The 18,133-nt window shown below is 39.8% G+C and overlaps 3 protein-coding genes across 4 annotated transcripts; 1 reads left to right on the forward strand and 2 right to left on the reverse strand.

The window, feature by feature from the left end:
• The first annotated feature begins 1,151 nt into the window (after positions 1-1,151).
• On the forward strand, positions 1,152-4,161 carry LOC113016869 (FERM, ARHGEF and pleckstrin domain-containing protein 1-like). Its single transcript, XM_080297771.1, has 4 exons — positions 1,152-1,184; positions 1,948-2,055; positions 2,898-3,049; positions 4,072-4,161. Exons 1-4 carry the CDS (start codon positions 1,152-1,154, stop codon positions 4,145-4,147), a joined length of 369 nt encoding a protein of 122 aa, XP_080153897.1. The 3' UTR covers positions 4,148-4,161.
• Positions 4,162-10,920: 6,759 nt separating this feature from the next.
• Positions 10,921-15,701, reverse strand: LOC113016870 (gamma-glutamylaminecyclotransferase B-like). Its single transcript, XM_080297907.1, has 2 exons — positions 15,487-15,701; positions 10,921-12,878 (listed from the first exon to the last, which is right to left on the reverse strand). Exon 2 carries the CDS (start codon positions 12,852-12,854, stop codon positions 12,387-12,389), a length of 468 nt encoding a protein of 155 aa, XP_080154033.1. The 5' UTR covers positions 12,855-12,878; positions 15,487-15,701; the 3' UTR covers positions 10,921-12,386.
• A 32-nt stretch (positions 15,702-15,733) lies between these two features.
• Positions 15,734-17,189, reverse strand: LOC145424520 (gamma-glutamylaminecyclotransferase B-like). Of its 2 annotated transcripts, none has more exons than XM_080297905.1 (2): positions 17,023-17,189; positions 15,734-16,404 (listed from the first exon to the last, which is right to left on the reverse strand). In XM_080297905.1, exon 2 carries the CDS (start codon positions 16,378-16,380, stop codon positions 15,913-15,915), a length of 468 nt encoding a protein of 155 aa, XP_080154031.1. In that variant the 5' UTR covers positions 16,381-16,404; positions 17,023-17,189; the 3' UTR covers positions 15,734-15,912. The 2 variants fall into 2 exon arrangements, with proteins under 2 accessions (XP_080154031.1, XP_080154032.1); XM_080297906.1 differs by having other exon boundaries at positions 16,880-17,100.
• Positions 17,190-18,133: the final 944 nt, after the last annotated feature.

The raw sequence follows: 18,133 nt of genomic DNA on the forward strand, positions 1-18,133 counted from the left end.
AAACTCGCCTTTCTGTCAGTGTAAACTTGTTTAACTGCACATTTACAGTGCAAGTCCATTTTATATTGTAGTAAATGAAAAGAATTAAAAGGAATCTGAGATCTTTCTCAGTGTGAAAAGCTTTAAAAGTTTCCAAAGCCCACCTGCCGGGCAGAATCTGGCCCCTGGGTCTCTTCTAAGCCTTTCTTAACCTAGTTGCCATTAAATAAGACTTTCTTTGAGACCACACACTCATCGGAAAACTCTTTGGTGAGGTCATAAATCAAGTAAGCAGCTGGGTCATTTCCTCACAGACTTCTATGCAATCACATTTTTATGAAGCACAGGCTGGCCATTCAAAAGAATGCAGGTTGAAGGCACTTACACATTAGCTTCACCTGGAAGTTAACGGTAGTAAACTTTAAAAGGTCAGTGTTATGAAGCTGATCTGACAGTACATCTTCATTTTTCTGAGAAAGGTTTGCAGAGCATTCTTCTAGGTGCACAGCATCAGGCTGGAGTGATTTTCTCAGGCCCGAAGAGGGTGCATCTGGTGGCTGGGCCTTAGTCCATGGGGCACAGCCGGGCACAGCCCGAAAAGGGGACATGGGCCCATCCTCGAACTTGCTCGAGCTGTAAGAAAAATACAGATACTGGAAGTGTAGTTTTAAAGCATATGCTGTAAAGTGACACACGTTTTTTCCGCTTGGCGCTCAGTGATAAAACTACCACAAAGAAGCGCAGACCCACCTTGAATAAGCAGTAAGTAGCTCTTCTACTGTAAAAATGAACCACCGTAACAGTTTGAGGACGTGCCAAGGACGACGCATGCGTGGAAGTGCTTCAAATAAAGGCGGAAACAACAGAGGACGCTAAAGTGCGCTAAAGAAAAAAATTGCATTGTGGGAAAGGACCCAGAAAAAAGGGTTTTATACTATACTGAAATCTAAAATTAAGCAAACAAACAAATAAACCATTAAATATTGAATACATCATTAAACATTTAATGAAATGTGTCATTAATTACCTTAGAAATAAGTCATTTAGTATTGGCAACTTCGACATTAATTAGCTCTGCTGTAGCCTGTCAACCTGCAGCCTGCGTCTTCCCTCAGCTGGGCAGCTGATATAGGTTTCAGTCCATGCACATCTGATGGCATGGCAACACCAGCATGTCCATGGTGGACTTTAGCATAGCTGTGGAGGTACCATTGCCGTGTTTGTGTTCGTCTTTCTTCTCCTGCCACATTCCCTGTTTTTCCTTCCCACCTCTGACTTTGGAGTCCAACTGCTTGTTTGTGTCCCACTTGTTTACCGCTGTTCTGTCTTCTTCTTCTTGCTCAAAGAACCATTGCCCCGGTGTCCTTTGTGTCTTTTCTTTCTGCTCATATCTGTGTTTTTGTCTTTCTCCATCGGCGTTCATGTGTATCTCTATTTCTGCATCTGTGTGCACTAACATTGGTAGAGGCCATCAGTAGTGCGGCCAGTGAGTTGATGAGGCCCCTCAGCAGACTTCAGGGGCCCGCATCTCTTGCTTTGCTGGTTTGCTGGTACAGAAAACACAGCCTGTCTTTTAGCAACACCAGCTGGATTAGAGAGGTACTGCAACAGCTGCAAACGTGTTTAGCTATACAAATCAGAAATAAATTAATAAATGACTCTTATAATAAATAAGATAAATACATATATCTAAATCAATGTAAGTAGTTTGCAGGATGTTTAGTCTGCTTATGACAAATGAGTAAAACAATTTTTTCCTAAAATTCGCAAATATTTATGCATTTTTTTGCACTACTGATGCTCACGCTAAATTTCAACATGAGTATATTACATTGACAGGACCTGATGGCTTTCTCTTTCCCATAATCTCCTCCGTTTTAACATCCAGTTAGACTAACACTGTGTTGCATCATTGATTGTTTTATCCATTTGCTTTTTGCTCTCTCCTTTCTTCTGTCGCCCTCGCAGAACCAGCTCTCAGGTAACCTGCTAAGGAAGTTTAAGAACAGCAATGGCTGGCAGAAACTCTGGGTGGTTTTCACCAACTTCAGTCTGTTTTTCTACAAGTCACACCAGGTAAGACGAGAAGGAAAACACTGGCAGTTACAGTGCAAATACGCAGGAATGGTTTGACTTGATAATTCAAAGTGGGAAGCTGATAGTGTCTTTAAAATTTATTGAATTCAGTGTTGGGAAGGTTACTTTTAAAATGTATTCCACTACAGATTAAAGAATACAGGCCCAAAGTGTATTTTGTAACGTATTCCGTTACGTTACTCAATGAGAGTAACGTATTCTGAATACTTAATATATTATCATACTTTATACAACTACATGAATGTACTATTGCTGTGTGATTTATTACTTTTACTGAAGGTTACTCGCCATACTAAAACAAACTAGATGTTTAAATCTTAATATAAAATGAGTAACAGTAGGGTGGACAATAGGTAAGGCTGCACTTTTTGCAGCGATCTCATATAGAAAACTATTCCGCACGTATATATAATTCTTTAAAATATTTCTTCACGGCATTATGCGGGCCGCATGTAGAGGTGACATGGGCGGCAAGATTGAGACCCAGGCATTAGAAGCCTCATAATGTGTGTTTTGGTGGAAACCAAAAATAGAGAGGTGACAGAAACAGGAAAATACCACCGTGTAATCCATTCATTTCAACAAAGTAACTGTATTCTGAATACTACCTTTTTAAACAGTAACTGTAATGGAATACAGTTACTCATATTTTGTATTTTACATACGTAATGGTGGTACATGTATTCCGTTACTCCCCAACACTGATTGAATTAGATTGAATTTGTGCAGTCGCAGCCACAGAATGTAGTTTCGGTTACTCTGATCAGTTTAATAGTAGAGGTTGTATTAACAGATGTTTCCCTCTTCTGACTCATGTGCAGGATGACTACCCTCTGGCGAGCCTCCCTCTGCTGGGCTACTCTGTCACCGTCCCATCGGAGTCAGAAAACATCCACAAGGACTACGTCTTCAAACTCCACTTCAAGTCTCACGTCTACTACTTCAGATCAGAGAGCGAGTACACCTTTGAGAGGTGGGTGTACAGTAATAGAGGCAAATACAGAAATGCAATTAGTTACAACGTGCTTTAACTTAAACCATCCTTTTATTTTTTTAATCCAACTCTCTGAAGCTACATCCATCTTTTACAACGTTTGATAAATTCCTTAAATCTTTTTAATGTCCAGAACAACTCCACAGCTTGATGCTGACTTTTTAAATTGTCACCATTTTTACAGTAAAATAGAAAATAAAGCAAAATATGCCTTAGGATGTGGCTAAGCTGTGAGTGGCAACTCATATGGGTATGCAGTGGTCTCAGGCGTCATCTAAAGCCTGGAAAATTAAAATGAAAAATTTTTTTTTTAGGAATATTTGGAAATGCATTTACTATATGTGTTCATACACTGAATATCATGTTCTAAATATAAAGCTCATCTTCTCTTCTTTCTGAAACATTTAGATTTTCTCTCTAGCACAGATGGTAAGAGAGTGACACTCATTTAAAGAGCACTTGTAAATAAAGGCTTAAAATTTAATCTGACACTTGAACAGCTGAAAGGCATTTCTACATGCTATGTGTGGGTCCAATAAACAGGTTTAGAAAAAACAATTACAAACTACAGGAAAGAGACTGCTTATAGTCTGGGCCCTCTTCTGAAATTCAGATAAATTGTTTCATTTTAAATGTAAAAGTCAATTTCTGTCTAGTTCAATTTACCAAGTTGTATTGCATTATATATTTAAATTATTTTAATAGAACGTTTTGTGAGCAAACCCAAGTAAGGAAAGCATTAAGTATTTTAAAAAGTGAATATTAACAGTAACACTATTCAAACAGTCTCCTTAGCCCTGTAACCGACTAGCAACCTTCCCAGGGTGCACCCCACCTCTCGCCCTATGATAGCTGGGATATGCTTCAGCCCCTCCCATGGCCATAAATTAGATAAGGTGGAGTAAACGGATGGACGGAGTATTCCAACAGAACTTCTGAGATGTTTGATATATTTCAATCAATGTTTGAAGCTACTGATATAAATCCTTTTTTCCCACCAGGTGGATGGAGGTGATCCGGAGCGCAACCTGCTCTACTAGCCGATCACTGCCGAGCACCAGGAAAGACCTTTACTGATGATTCCTCCACTTGGTGTAGTGATGGTAAATTTGATTCTTTTTACTGAATCGAGTTTTAATGAGTCACTCACCAAAGTGAATCGAGTTTTTTAAGTCATTTGATTCACTGAGTCAGTTGACCAGAGAGTGCAAAAAATTTACATTTTCACTCAAACTTAATTTGTTTCTCTTTTCATGTAAATCCCACTGCTAAGATGAATGATTAAAAAACAAACAAACAAACAAACAACTATTTTATAGAGCAAAGAAGAGCAAAAACATTTCTAAAATTAAGCAATTTCCTATCAAAATTGCTTAATAAACATTTATTTTGTTTATTTGTATTTTATTAGTATTTTCCTTAAGTGTGTCAAATATATATTTTCTCATCTAAATGTCCACTGAGCTGTGAGCCAGGGGGCGGTAATGCGCCTTAACATTGGTTGCCAACCAATAAGAAGAAGAAGCTTCTTGGTTGACTGAGTGGTGTTCAGTTAACAACCTCCAACTGAACACCACGAAAACTAAAGAACTTATCTTGGACTTCAGGAAGTGCAGAGCAGACCCGGCCCCACTTTACATTCACGGGAACTGTGTGGAGAGGGTACACTCCATGAGGTTTCTGGGCGTGCAGATCTCTGATGACCTCTCCTGGACTGCAAATACCACGGCGGTGGTTAAAAAGGCCCAGCAGCGTCTCCACTTTCTGAGAGTGCTCAGGAGGAACAACCTGGAGGAGAGGCTGCTGGTGACATTTTACAGAGCCACCATAGAGAGCCTCCTAACGTACGGCATAACATCATGGTATGCAGGGTGCTCAGCTGCGGACAGGAAAGTACTGCAGAGGGTCATCAACACAGCCCAGAAGATCACTGGCTGCTCTCTGCCCAGCCTGGAGGTCACTGCAAACTCTCGGTACCTCAGCAGAGCTGGCAATATCATCAAGGACCACTCTCACCCCAGCAACCAACTGTTTGAACTATTACCGTCAGGCCGACGGTACAGGTCACATAAAACCAGGACAAACAGATTCAGGGATAGCTTCTTTCCCGGAGCTATCACCGTAGTAAATAAGCACAAAAACAATTGAACCTATTCCATACCGTCACTGTCATTATATTATGCTGCTATTCATACTGTCATTATGTTAATGCTGCTATCCTGTATATATTGTACATACTATTGTTTGAGTACTTACGATTGTTTTTTTGTACTTTTTATATTTTATATTTATATTTATTATTGACACTTGCACCAAGGGAGTGGCACTCCAATTTCGTTGCACTCTGTACAATGACAATAAAGGCTATTCTATTCTAAGCTGTGAGCCAGGAGGGAGGGGGTGAGTGAGTGAGTGAGTGAGTGAGTGAGTGATTCGTTCGCTCGCTCTATGATTCAGCACAGGAGGGAGGGGGTGAGTGAGTCCTGAGTGGTTCGTTCGCTCTATGATTCAGCACAGGAGGGAGGGGGTGAGTGAGTCCTGAGTGGTTCGTTCGCTCTATGATTCAGCACAGGAGGGAGGGGGTTAGTGAGTCCTGAGTGGTTCGTTCGCTCTATGATTCAGCACAGGAGGGAGGGGGTTAGTGAGTCCTGAGTGGTTCGCTCGCTCTATGATTCGGCACAGGAGGGAGGGGGTGAGTGAGTCCTGAGTGGTTCGTTCGCTCTATGATTCAGCACAGGAGGGAGGGGGTTAGTGAGTCCTGAGTGATTCGCTTATGCTTACGATTGAGCACAGGAAGGGAGGGGGTGAGTAGCTCAAATGTGTTGTTAGCATGTTAGCAGAGCAATGCTACTCTGAACCTCGGAGCTATTTTCTTGATGTGATCTACTCAGGATTTTTTCTTCCAGTTCAGGGCAGAAATGCTTTTGTTACAAAACTGGCTGTTGTTCCCCCCCACAATTTTAATTATAAGCTAGATATATTTCTACTAATGAAATTAGTTTGCTAACAGCAACAGGGATGAGTCAGTGAGTCAGTTGGGCTTGTGAATCATGATTCACGAGTCAGTAAAGTGATTCTCGAGTATTGAACGATTCGTTCGCGAATCGAACATCACTCACAAATGATCTTCTTATGGCCTCTGACAGTGGACTCATCTCTGTGCTTGTCCTGCTAGACCTTAGTGCAGCGTTCAATACTGTCGACCATAATATCCTATCAGAGTGATTAGAACATGCTGTAGGTATTACAGGTACTGCACTGCAGTGGTTTGTATCATATCTATCTAATAGACTCCAATTTGTACATGTAAATGGAGAGTCCTCTTCACACACAAGGTCAATTATGGAGTTCCACAGGGTTCAGTGCTAGGACCAATTCTATTTACATTATACATGCTTCCCCTAGGCAGCATCATTAGAAGGCACAGCATAAATTTTCACTGCTATGCAGATGACCCGCAACTCTATCTATCCATGAAGCCAGGTAACACACACCAATTAGTTAAACTGCAGGAATGTCTTAAAGAAATAAAGACCTGGATGGCTGCTAACTTTCTGCTTCTTAATTCAGATAAAACTGAGGTTATTGTACTCGGCCGTGAAAATCTTAGAAATATGGTATCTAACCAGATTCTTACTCTGGATGGCATTACCTTGGCCTCCAGTAACACTGTGAGGAACCTTGGAGTCATTTTTGACCAGGACATGTCCTTCAACGCGCATATTAAACAAATATGTAAGACTGCTTTCTTCCATTTGCACAACATCTCTAAAGTTAGAAATATCCTGTCTCTTAGTGACGCTGAAAAACTAGTTCATGCATTTATTACTTCCAGGCTGGACTACTGTAATTCATTATTATCAGGATGTCCAAAAAACTCACTGAAAAGCCTTCAGCTAATCCAAAATGCTGCAGCAAGAGTACTGACAGGGACTAGAAAGAGAGAGCATATTTCTCCTGTTTTGGCTTCCCTTCATTGGCTCCCTGTTAAATCCAGAATTGAATTCAAAATCCTGCTCCTCACATACAAGGTCTTAAATAATCAGGCCCCATCTTATCTTAATGACCTTGTAGTATCATATCACCCTATTAGAGCACTTCGCTCTCGCTCTGCAGGCCTACTAGTTGTATTTAAAAGTAGAATGGGAGGGAGAGCCTTCAGTTTTCAGGCCCCTCTTCTGTGGAACCAGCTTCCAGTTTGGATTCAGGAGACAGACACTATCTCTACTTTTAAGATTAGGCTTAAAACTTTCCTTTTTGCTAAAGCATATAGTTAGGGCTGGACCAGGTGACCCTGAATCCTCCCTTAGTTATGCTGCAATGGGCTGCCGGGGATTCCTATGATGCATTGAGTTTTTCCTTTCCAGTCACCTTTCTCACTCAGTATGTGTTAATAGACCTCTCTGCATTGAATCATATCGGTTATTAATCTCTCTCTCTCTCTTCCACAGCATGTCTTTCATCCTGTTTTCCTTCTTTCACCCCAACCGGTCGTAGCAGATGGCCCCGCCCCTCCCTGAGCCTGGTTCTACTGGAGGTTTCTTCCTGTTAAAAGGGAGTTTTTCCTTCCCACTGTCGCCAAAGTGCTTGCTCATAGGGGGTCATATTTGTTGGGTTTTTCTCTGTACCTATGAAGCGCCTTGAGGCGACTTTTGTTGTGATTTGGCGCTATATAAATAAAATGGAATTGGATTGAATTGATTCCTCCACCTCATACTCTCTTGAGTGAAGATCTCGACTGCACAAACACCAGGAAAGACTCTTCCAGCTGCACAAGCGGACACTAATTATTACCTCTGACTCCTTACACAGACTCCACTCAGAGGTCTTCTCTCTTCACCTTATTATTACACTTTCCACACCATTAGTGTTTGATTAGCAAAAACGGTCTGCAGTCATCCACAATGTAATTCTATGTGTAATTTTTCCATTTGTCCTTGTCAGCCTGGAGCGCCACATTGTGTTATTTTTTTCTTCCACCAAAGCGAGAGAAAAGGCGTACCCGAGCGCGGGCGAAGGATCTGAATCCCTTTGGCCTCACTTTCTCCGAGCACTCCTCTGTTTCACTGATATTTGGCCAGTGCTTTATAATATTTTATATTTCTGAAATGGATGAAAAGTGTCTTAAGATTGGAAATAAACTTTATGTAGAAAGCTGTGTGCATGTGGACTAGAGATGGCACGATACCACCTTTTCATGTCCTATACTGATATCATAAATTTGGATATCTGCTGAAAAACTATATGAATCCGATATAGTGTGTTTTTTAATCAATAAAACTTTTTTAAATATCTTGCTGCTTTTTGTATAAGTTCATACTCAAGTTAAAAAAAAACACTAAAGCTATTCTGTTATACCTGTATGCAAAAAATGCACTGCACCCAAAATATTTCATAGTTCAGCAAAACTGATCAATCTAATAAACTTAAACTTGCTCCATCCTCCCTATTCTGGTATTTTAAAGAGTAAGCAACCTAACTAATAGGATTCTAAAACTCCCAGCAAAAAAAAAAAAAAAAAAAAAAAAAAAATAGGGAACCATGATGCTTAATTGACGTAATCAACTTTAATTTGATGCAGTGTGAAAAAAAATGCACAGAAATCAATTATTTTTCAAGAATAATTAAATAGATTCAACATCTTTCTTCAACAGAACTGCAGACTGCACAGATGGTATCTTCCCAAAGAAAAAAGTACTATAGCTTACTAGGGTATATTAGACTTAATAGTTACTATATACAGTAATGGACTTCTACACATTTTACATCAGATTAAAACTTTGGGTGTAAGATTCGGATATTTTTTTATTAAAAGCTAGACATTTTAAATGAGAATAAGAAAGAAAAGTATGTCTTTGTGCCCCCTTTTCACTGTTAATGCCCTATCGGCCCCCCTGGCTAAACTTTGCTAGATCCGCCCCTGTACAGTTACCAGCCGTCAGCTACGTAGAAAAGAATCCTGGTGTAGAAAGTAATAATAAATACATTCTAACAAGTGGGCGATAGACAAGTAAGAGAGATGGACTTGCGACAGAAAAGCCGATCAGCTGATCATTGATCAGTTTCATGATTGAAGTAGCAACAGGAAAGGGAGGGAGAGAGAAGAGGCAGTCGCTCCATATATCGGTTGTAAAGGTTAATGCAGGAATGCTTTACAAACAGTGGCGGTCCTAGCCTGTTTGGCGCCCTGGGCGAACACTCCCTCTGTTACTGTTACTATTTTTACCATTTCTTCTTGGAGCAACTGTAACCCACATAGGGATTAATAAAGTATTCTGATTCTGATTGTTTCAGGATGACCTGCCATTATCCAATGACACATCTGCTTACCTGTATCTTTTTCTCGTTTCGCCTCCTCTTCTTTTCTCTTTTTTCTAAACTGAGGACCTGATGGCTTTGAACTTTTCTTATCCATCTTCCACTGGTTTTAATTTTGCACTCCAGTATAAACACCCATCCCACAACCCAAGGATCATCACAACATAACCTAACACACCTCCACCTTAGTTCACAGATTCGCTTTGTCTAGGGTGCATTTCTGAGATTTCGCACAACCCAGGATTCAAATCATGAATACATAATGGGCTTGGATTTACAACATTATAAATGAAATGTGCTCTATTTGGAAGCAGCCCCCCCCCCCTCCCCTTTCGACAGGTTGTGTGTGAGACTTTAAATCATCAAACTGTAAATTTTAAATTGTTATTGATCCCTTTACCCCTGGTCCTAAAGTGTATGTTTATTTTCTTACTCTTCTTATATATATTGTTTGTTTACTTGCACTGCTGTAACTGGAGCCTTGTCGTCTCGTCTCTCTATATACTGGACTGTAGCGGAGATGACAATAAAGTTTACTTTGACTTCGGCAGCAAGCAGGCGCACTGAGGGCTCTCGCGCTCACTTTTCGTGTATAGAATTTCGAAAAAACATCGGTGCAAATTATAAGTCTGTATTATAATGTCTGGTGTTTTCGTGTTTGTTGGTTTGTTTTTATTTTGTTTTATTGCGAGTTGGTTATTAGATGCTGCTCCCCGGAGCCCCGCCCTCTCCTCTCTGCGCTGCAAGCAGCTCGCAAACGAAGGGCGCCCTTACTCCCAGCAAATGGGCGATAGAAAACCGATCGGTGCTTATGCCATTCCCAATATGCGCTGGCTGACGTCGGGGCAGCATGAGTACGAGCATTTTTTTTTTTTTGCCGATGCCCGTGATGCCGCCCGTATCTAAAACCGCTACTGTTTACAAACATTCAGAGATGAACTTAAACACTTGCTTTACTGGGATAACTTCCTCGGAGATGAAATGCTGGATTGGTAGCGAGGCTACAAATACACACAGCCACTCTATCACGTGAGGCATACTGCTGTCACGTGCTACGGTTATGATCCGAGTTACGCCATGTCGCAAGTTTTGTGAGGTGCTTTTTTGATATTTAATGGATCGGATTACATTTTTTTTTATTTCTCTCCGATTTCCGATCCAGTAATTTACGTCAGTATTGGACCGATACCAATACATAATATTGGATCGGTCCATCTCTAATGTGGACACAATAATTGTGTTTTTAATTGTATGACAATCTATCTGTATGTAATTTGATGACTTAAATGTAATGTAAGTTTGGACACAATAAGAAATCCTGCAATGTTTTTTTTTTTAAAAATTATGTCATTCTTAATTCTTTTTTTTCTTGTTTCGAAAAACACCTGAAACCTTCTTCCAAAGCCAACAGAGATTTTGCTGGTTTATTGCCAATTACCTTCAGTATTCCTCAGGTTTTATGGATTTTACTATTTTAAAATAAAGATGAATAGATTGTGTTCATATGGAACAAGATGAAACTTATACAAAAATTTCTTTTTTTCTCTTTTTATTGAGTTTATCCCTTAGAGGGGATGAACACAGCACATGGAAGATCATACAAAAAAAATCAGGGTGAATTTTTATTTTTGAGGTAAACAAAGATGTGCAGAATGTAAATATTAAACACATTGTCTGCAGATTAGTATAAAATCAGAGTTCATATCTGTGTAATATAAATGCTCTAAGCCTAGAGTGTCAAACTCAGTGAAAATCTCCTTTCTGTCAGTATAAACACATTTAACTACACATTTAAAGTGCAAATCATTTTTTCTACTGTAGTAAATGAAAAGAATTTTTAAAAAGGAATAGGAAAGGAATCTGAGCTCTTTCTCATTGTGGAAAGCTTTAAAACTTTCCAAAGCCCACATGCCGGGTTGAATCTGGCCCCTGGGCCTCATGTTTGACAACCCTCTTCTAAGCCTTTCTTAACCTAGATGCCATTAAATAAGACTTTCTTTGAGACCACACACTCATCAAAAAACTCTTTGGTGAGGTCATAAATCAAGTAAGCAGCTGAGTCATTTCCTCACAGTTCTATGCAATCACATTTTTAAGAAGCACAGGCTGGCCATTCAAAAGAATGCAGGTTGAAGGCACTTACATATTAGCTTCACCTGGAAGTTAACGGTAGTAAACTGTAAAAAGTCAGTGTTAATAAGCTTATCTGACAGTACATCTTCATTTTTCTGAGAAAGGTTTGGAGTATATTCTTCTAGGTGCACAGCATCAGGCTGGAGTGATTTTCTCAGGGACATGGAGGCTTGTCAGTTTCTAAAACTATGCTTTTATCCTGTAAGAGGAAGCTAGCTGCTGACAAATGGGTGCACGTGGTTCAGAGAACGTTGCCCATACAGTTTATATTTAGTATACATGTGCAATTACTGAACTGCAGATCAGCTTTTCTATTAATATTTTCACATTAGTGAGAAACTAGATGGCCAGTATCTGTGTTTACAGTGCAGCCATTCACAACATGTGAAAGGATGTGCATATATGGCTACTGTATGTTCTGTATCTTTGCATTATTAAAAGTGCATGTGTTTAGCATTTAAACCGGTAGTGTCATAGCAGACATCCAACCAAAATATTTAGCGTTAGAGATACAATTCATGTTACAGCAATACGCCAAAATAAAAGCCTTCCAGTTTGATCATAATGCTTCCCAGATGATTATAAACCATAAAAAGAAAACCAAATTTGTAAACAACATCACTAATGTGCAACTTTCAGTGGCACAGTGTGCCCTTTTCCTTCTCTACACTATCCTTACTTTGATTGTAAGCCTGCCTATCTGCTATTAAAATTAATTTCTCTTGAGATTTCTTTCAATTTGACACACGACAGGAAACAGCACCCATGTCCAGGTGTTGTTTTCCTGAGAGCTCCTTCACCCATTCTGCTAACACCACATAGAGGTCCATTTGTCAGTTGTGTCAGCACGGTGAGATCAGTCCCTTTATAGCTTTTCTTCCGTATTATATTTGAGCCCATGATCTCCCTCTGAGTCGTAGTTCTCGTAGCACGGCAGCGAGCGCCAGTCTGGCTCGTACGTAGTGGCGGTGTACACAAACACGTCCATGATGCTCCCCGGTGACACCTTCTCCTCTCCTTCCATCTTCCCCACCCACTCCTTCACCTCCAGCTGGACCACTGTCCGCTGGTACAACGTTGGGACGCTTTCAAAATCGTCCAGGAATTTCAGCATCTGGTCATCCACTTTGTAGATCTCCCCGTGCACTCGGTGACCCTGGCCAGGGATGTTGAGCAGGAAAGGGATGTTGTCCTTGGTGGTGATCACTAACGGGTATTTCTGGGAGGTGAACGCCGAACCCAGGTACTCGGCCTTTCCATTGTTGTTGTCGAACATGCGGTAGTTGTTGGGCTGCCCCTTCTTCAGAGTGCCGTAAACGAAGATCCGAGTCATGAGGACAGAGGACCAAAGACGCACCTGCGGTGTAAAGAAGGAAGAAACATCTGTGTGAGCAAATTCCCAGCAGGTATTACTGGCAAAAATATTTATACAGTTTTAACTATTATTCTGTATTATATCAGTCACTTGTGCAGAGGTGTATATTTGATCTAATTTCAAATGATCAGACCTTCAAAATAAAAGAAAATCAAACTCAAATCTAGGTAACACTGTTTGGGAGTTTGTACTCCTTACACACATTAATTAGGAACACAATCAGCAGATTAACATTACATGCACAGATTACACATGACTATATCAATACACTTCCTACAACAGCAACTGTCAGACTAGATCTGCACACATTCCTGTCATGCTGTGACTGTGAGCTGGGAGAGGTCATTCAGTGAAAAACGCTGTTTACATGTTATGCTTATGGGCAGGGGCGGAGCGTGGGGGTGGCTTACTGGGCTTAAGCCCGGGTCTTTTTGTCAGAAGCCCGGGGTCTTTTGGAGTGTAATTTTTTCATAGTTAGATGCCTGGCTGACAACTGTATAAAACAAAAAGTACACACAATATTCAAAGCACATAGTGCACACTGTGGGAATTTACGACTGTGTGTGAATACCCCCTGATATTGGTATGATCCGCTCAGGCACTAAGCGACTGAGCGAGGGGGCGGGGCAGCTGCTGCCTGTGAGTGCGCTGTTGGAGAAACGGAGCCAGCCATACTAAGGAGAGCTTAAGTTTGACCAGGTACCAAAGCAAATCATTCGTACCGTACAAATAATGTAAATATGACGGTGCATCACGAAAGACTGATATCAAACTGATCACTTGACCAATATTACGTTACTTGCTCTTCAAGTGAATCAACAAATGGCGAAATGAAAAGCCGAACAAATGCTATTTTTTTAGAGAGTCTTAGCTTACGTGTTTATTTCATATTTTCAGTTCTTACCCTCCCCGACTAAATCGGTTTCAGTTATGTACTGAAATATAAGAATGGACATTAGAGGGTTTTTTCAAAGAAAAAACTCAGGTAAATGTTATTTTATATATTATGCTTTGTATGTTGTTCAGTATATTTCTATGCAAAACAAGAGGGATTTCAGTACACAGCAGGATATTCACATTTGTAACCAGATATTTACATACACTTTAGGGAGAAAATATAAAACATTTTTACTGTACAACATCAATTTAGAGTAAACTTTTGTTTTAGATAAATATTGAAATATATTTTGAATTAGTTAAATGTCAGAATAAAGAGAGAGCTGTCTATTTATTAGCACTTTCATCAAATTTAGGAGTACATGTACACTAAGTTTATTGTTAATTAATAAGAAACTCCAGACGATTCCATTCTGAGCTGAAGAAGCTTCTGATAGGTTAGTAGAGTCCATGTGAGTAAACTGGTGGCACAGCTGTGGATGCATATAAGGCAAAACACAGAGCCTGTTTCTGTGACATGGGAAAATCAAGAGATATCAACCAAAACACCAGGAAAAGAATTGTGGAGCTCCATAAGTGTGGCTCAGTTTTGAATACAATTTGGATGTCATTTGCAATTAAGAAATACAGATAGTTTCTCTCTTTACTCTTAAAGTTAACACATATAAATTAAACATTTAGTCTAATTTGAGGTTTTACCTTAAATAAGTGTTTGTGTTTTTATCTGTAGAGCATGTAAATATCTGGTTTCAACTGTATATTTGATGATTGTCAGCACAAAGAGGGAGAGAGAGGAGCAGAGAGGGAGATGGAGAATGAGGACAGAACAGAGGTGGAACAAGAGCAGGTGAGACATACATGTTAGTCAAATGGTTGTTTACCAAAAGTATCACCGTATCATAGGTACTCATGTATCTTGTACCTAGTGTTTCTTTTTAGGCTTACAATTTTTCAAATTCTACATTTATTAAGTTATGCAGGCTTGTTTGCACAACAAGGCTCAATAATTATATAAACTTTTCTCAATCTAAATATTGTACTTTGGTAGAATTAAAAAAATAAGTGTACTGCAGGTCTATGATGATTTTTAGTGCTACTATCATCTAGTTCTGATTCTGGTTCTGTCTTGGTTAAGTCCTCAGTAGTCCTGATTTTGAACTGTTGTAGTCCTGTTTTTAATTCTGGATCAGTTCTGAGTCTGGTTGAATTGGGGTTTAGTCCTCATGTCTTGATAAAGCCCCAACTTTGTTCTGCCTTGCTGCTTAATTAAAAAACTAGTTTAAGGTGTCCTGCATATGTGATATATATTTTTCCCTACATGAAGTCATTCTTTTTTGAACAAAACTCAAAACAGAGCCAATTAATCTTTCAGTCATTTCGACCCCCCCCCCAAAAAAAAGAAAAAAAAATCCCACATGCCCCTTTAGGGCTAAGCCCCGGGTATTTCAAATGTCTGGCTCCGCCTCTGCTTATGGGTAAGTTAAACATCGGTTACAATTACCAAGCAACCACGTCATCACTGTGTAATGATAAAGCATAAGTTAGGCTACCTTAGAGTTCCTCACACCCCCCTCGAGCTGTCAAAAAAAATACCGATACCGGAAATGCAGTTTTAAAACACACGCTGTGAAGTGACACACGTTTTTCCTGCTTATCTCTGTCATAAAACCACCATGAAGAAACACAAGCCCACCTTGAATAAGCAGCAAGTAGCTCTTCTACTATAAAAATCTCCGTGCCACCGTGACAGTTTGAGGAAGAACTCTGGATTAGGTGCGCTCCTTCTCCTTCTCCTTCTTGTTTAATGGCGGTTGGCAAACAACTTAAAGGAGCGTTACCGCCTCTTACTGTTCCGGAGTATGTGTCAGACAGCGAGCTTACATTGCGCACGCGTGGAAACAATCCAAATAAAAGCGGAACAACAACAGAGGGCGCTAAAGTGCCAAAGGAAAAAATATTTTATTTATTTTTTAATTGTTAATTAAACAAATGTAACAAGTACAACAAATACAGCCTCTAGGCTGTATTTAAAGACAAATAATGAAAATAAAATAGACATAAGTAATTAAAGAAATCAACATTTATGAATGCCTTTTTCTTAGATCTGAGATCAGTCCCTTTATAGCTTTTCTTCCGTATTATATTTGAGCCCGTGATCTCCCTCTGAGTCGTAGTTCTCGTAGCACGGCAGCGAGCGCCAGTCTGGCTCGTACGTTGTGGCGGTGTACACAAACACGTCCATGATGCTCCCCGGTGACACCTTCTCCTCTCCTTCCATCTTCCCCACCCACTCCTTCACCTCCAGCTGGACCACCGTCCGCTGGTACCACGTTGGGACGCTTTTAAAAGTGTCCAGGAATTTCAGCATCTGGTCATCCACTTTGTAGATCTCCCCGTGCACTCGGTGACCCTGGCCAGGGATGTTGAGCAGGAAAGGGATGTTGTCCTTGGTGGTGATCACTAACGGGTATTTCTGGGAGGTGAACGCCGAACCCAGGTACTCGGCCTTTCCATTGTTGCTGTCGAACATGCGGTAGTTGTTGGGCTGCCCCTTCTTCAGAGTGCCGTAAACGAAGACCCGAGTCATGAGGACAGAGGACCAAAGACGCACCTGCGGTGTAAAGAAGGAAGAAACATCTCTGTGAGCAAATTCCCAGCAGGTATTACTGGCAAAAATATTTATACAGTTTTAACTATTATTCTGTATTATATCAGTCACTTGTGCAGAGGTGTATATTTGATCTAATTTCAAATGATCAGACCTTCAAAATAAAAGAAAATCAAACTCAAATCTAGGTAACACTGTTTGGGAGTTTGTACTCCTTACACACATTAATTAGGAACACAATCAGCAGATTAACATTACATGCACAGATTACACATGACTATATCAATACACTTCCTACAACAGCAACTGTCAGACTAGATCTGCACACATTCCTGTCATGCTGTGACTGTGAGCTGGGAGAGGTCATTCAGTGAAAAACGCTGTTTACATGTTATGCTTATGGGTAAGTTAAACATCAGTTACAATTACCAAGCAACCACGTCATCACTGTGTAATGATAAAGCATAAGTTAGGCTACCTTAGAGTTCCTCACACCCCCCTCGAGCTGTCAAAAAAAATACCGATACCGGAAATGCAGTTTTAAAACACACGCTGTGAAGTGACACACGTTTTTCCTGCTTATCTCTGTCATAAAACCACCATGAAGAAGCACAAGTTCACCTTGAATAAGCAGCAAGTAGCTCTTCTACTATAAAAATCTCCGTGCCACCGTGACAGTTTGAGGTAGAACTCTGGATTAGGCGCGCTCCTTCTTCTTCTTCTTCTGCTTCTTCTTCTTCTTCTGCTTCTTCTTCCTGTTTAACGGCGGTTGGCAACCGCCTCTTACTTTTTTTTTTTTTTTTTTTTTTTTATTGAAACAAATTTCCATATACAAAACAAGTCAAGGAAACAGACCAGAATTGTAACAATTTACATTATAAAGATGGTGAAGCAAGTCATCATAACTTTACAGGGAGAAAATAAAAGTTTCTAGAGTAAAGAAATAAGGAACATAGACCTTTTGACACAGGCAAGAAAATTAGAAGAGCAAGTATTTTTTGATTTTACAGTATAGTACAGCAGTTTTTTTGTTCACATTTGAAATAAGCTTAAGTGACTTAAAGTATTGACAAAAGTAATTCAAGAAGACGGTAAACATAGGAGAGGCATTCTTCCACTTACATAAATGAATGAAAAACTTACATAGCACTATTACAAAATTGACAACATCTGAGATTTCAGAATCCAGATTGTCCATAAAGTAAAGAATATCCTTAGATGTGAAGGCAGGTACATTGGAAATTCTGAGTGAAACCCAACAGTGTATTTCAAACCAGAAAGCATTAACATACTGACAAGTGAAAAATAGATGCTCTAGTGTTTCTGGATCGGAAGAACAGAAAGCACAAGAGTCGGCCTCAAAATTAAACCTTTTATGCAGGAATTCTCCAACTGGATAAATGCCTGATATGATTCTGAAGTGTGTTTCTTTCATTTTAGGCGCAAGTGGGTATTTTAAGTAAAAAGAAAATGACTTGTCTTTCAATATGCTATCAAGGTCATGTCTGACATTGACATTGTAGTTGCAGAATACTATTTGCTTAAAGGTATTAGAGATGAACTTATTATTAAATTGTTTGTTCTTTATTGAGGTATTACCTATCGTCAGTGAAGGTAAGCATGTTCTTATTAATGAATACTTTAAAGTATTTACGATAAGATTTAACAACGGTGTGGGTATCGCTTTACAAACCTTATTATAATTATTAAATGAAATCTCTATTTTATACTT

The sequence above is a fragment of the Astatotilapia calliptera genome, chromosome 23 (genome assembly GCF_964374335.1).
Source record: "Astatotilapia calliptera chromosome 23, fAstCal68.1, whole genome shotgun sequence".
In the NCBI taxonomy this organism is placed as follows: domain Eukaryota; kingdom Metazoa; phylum Chordata; class Actinopteri; order Cichliformes; family Cichlidae; genus Astatotilapia; species Astatotilapia calliptera.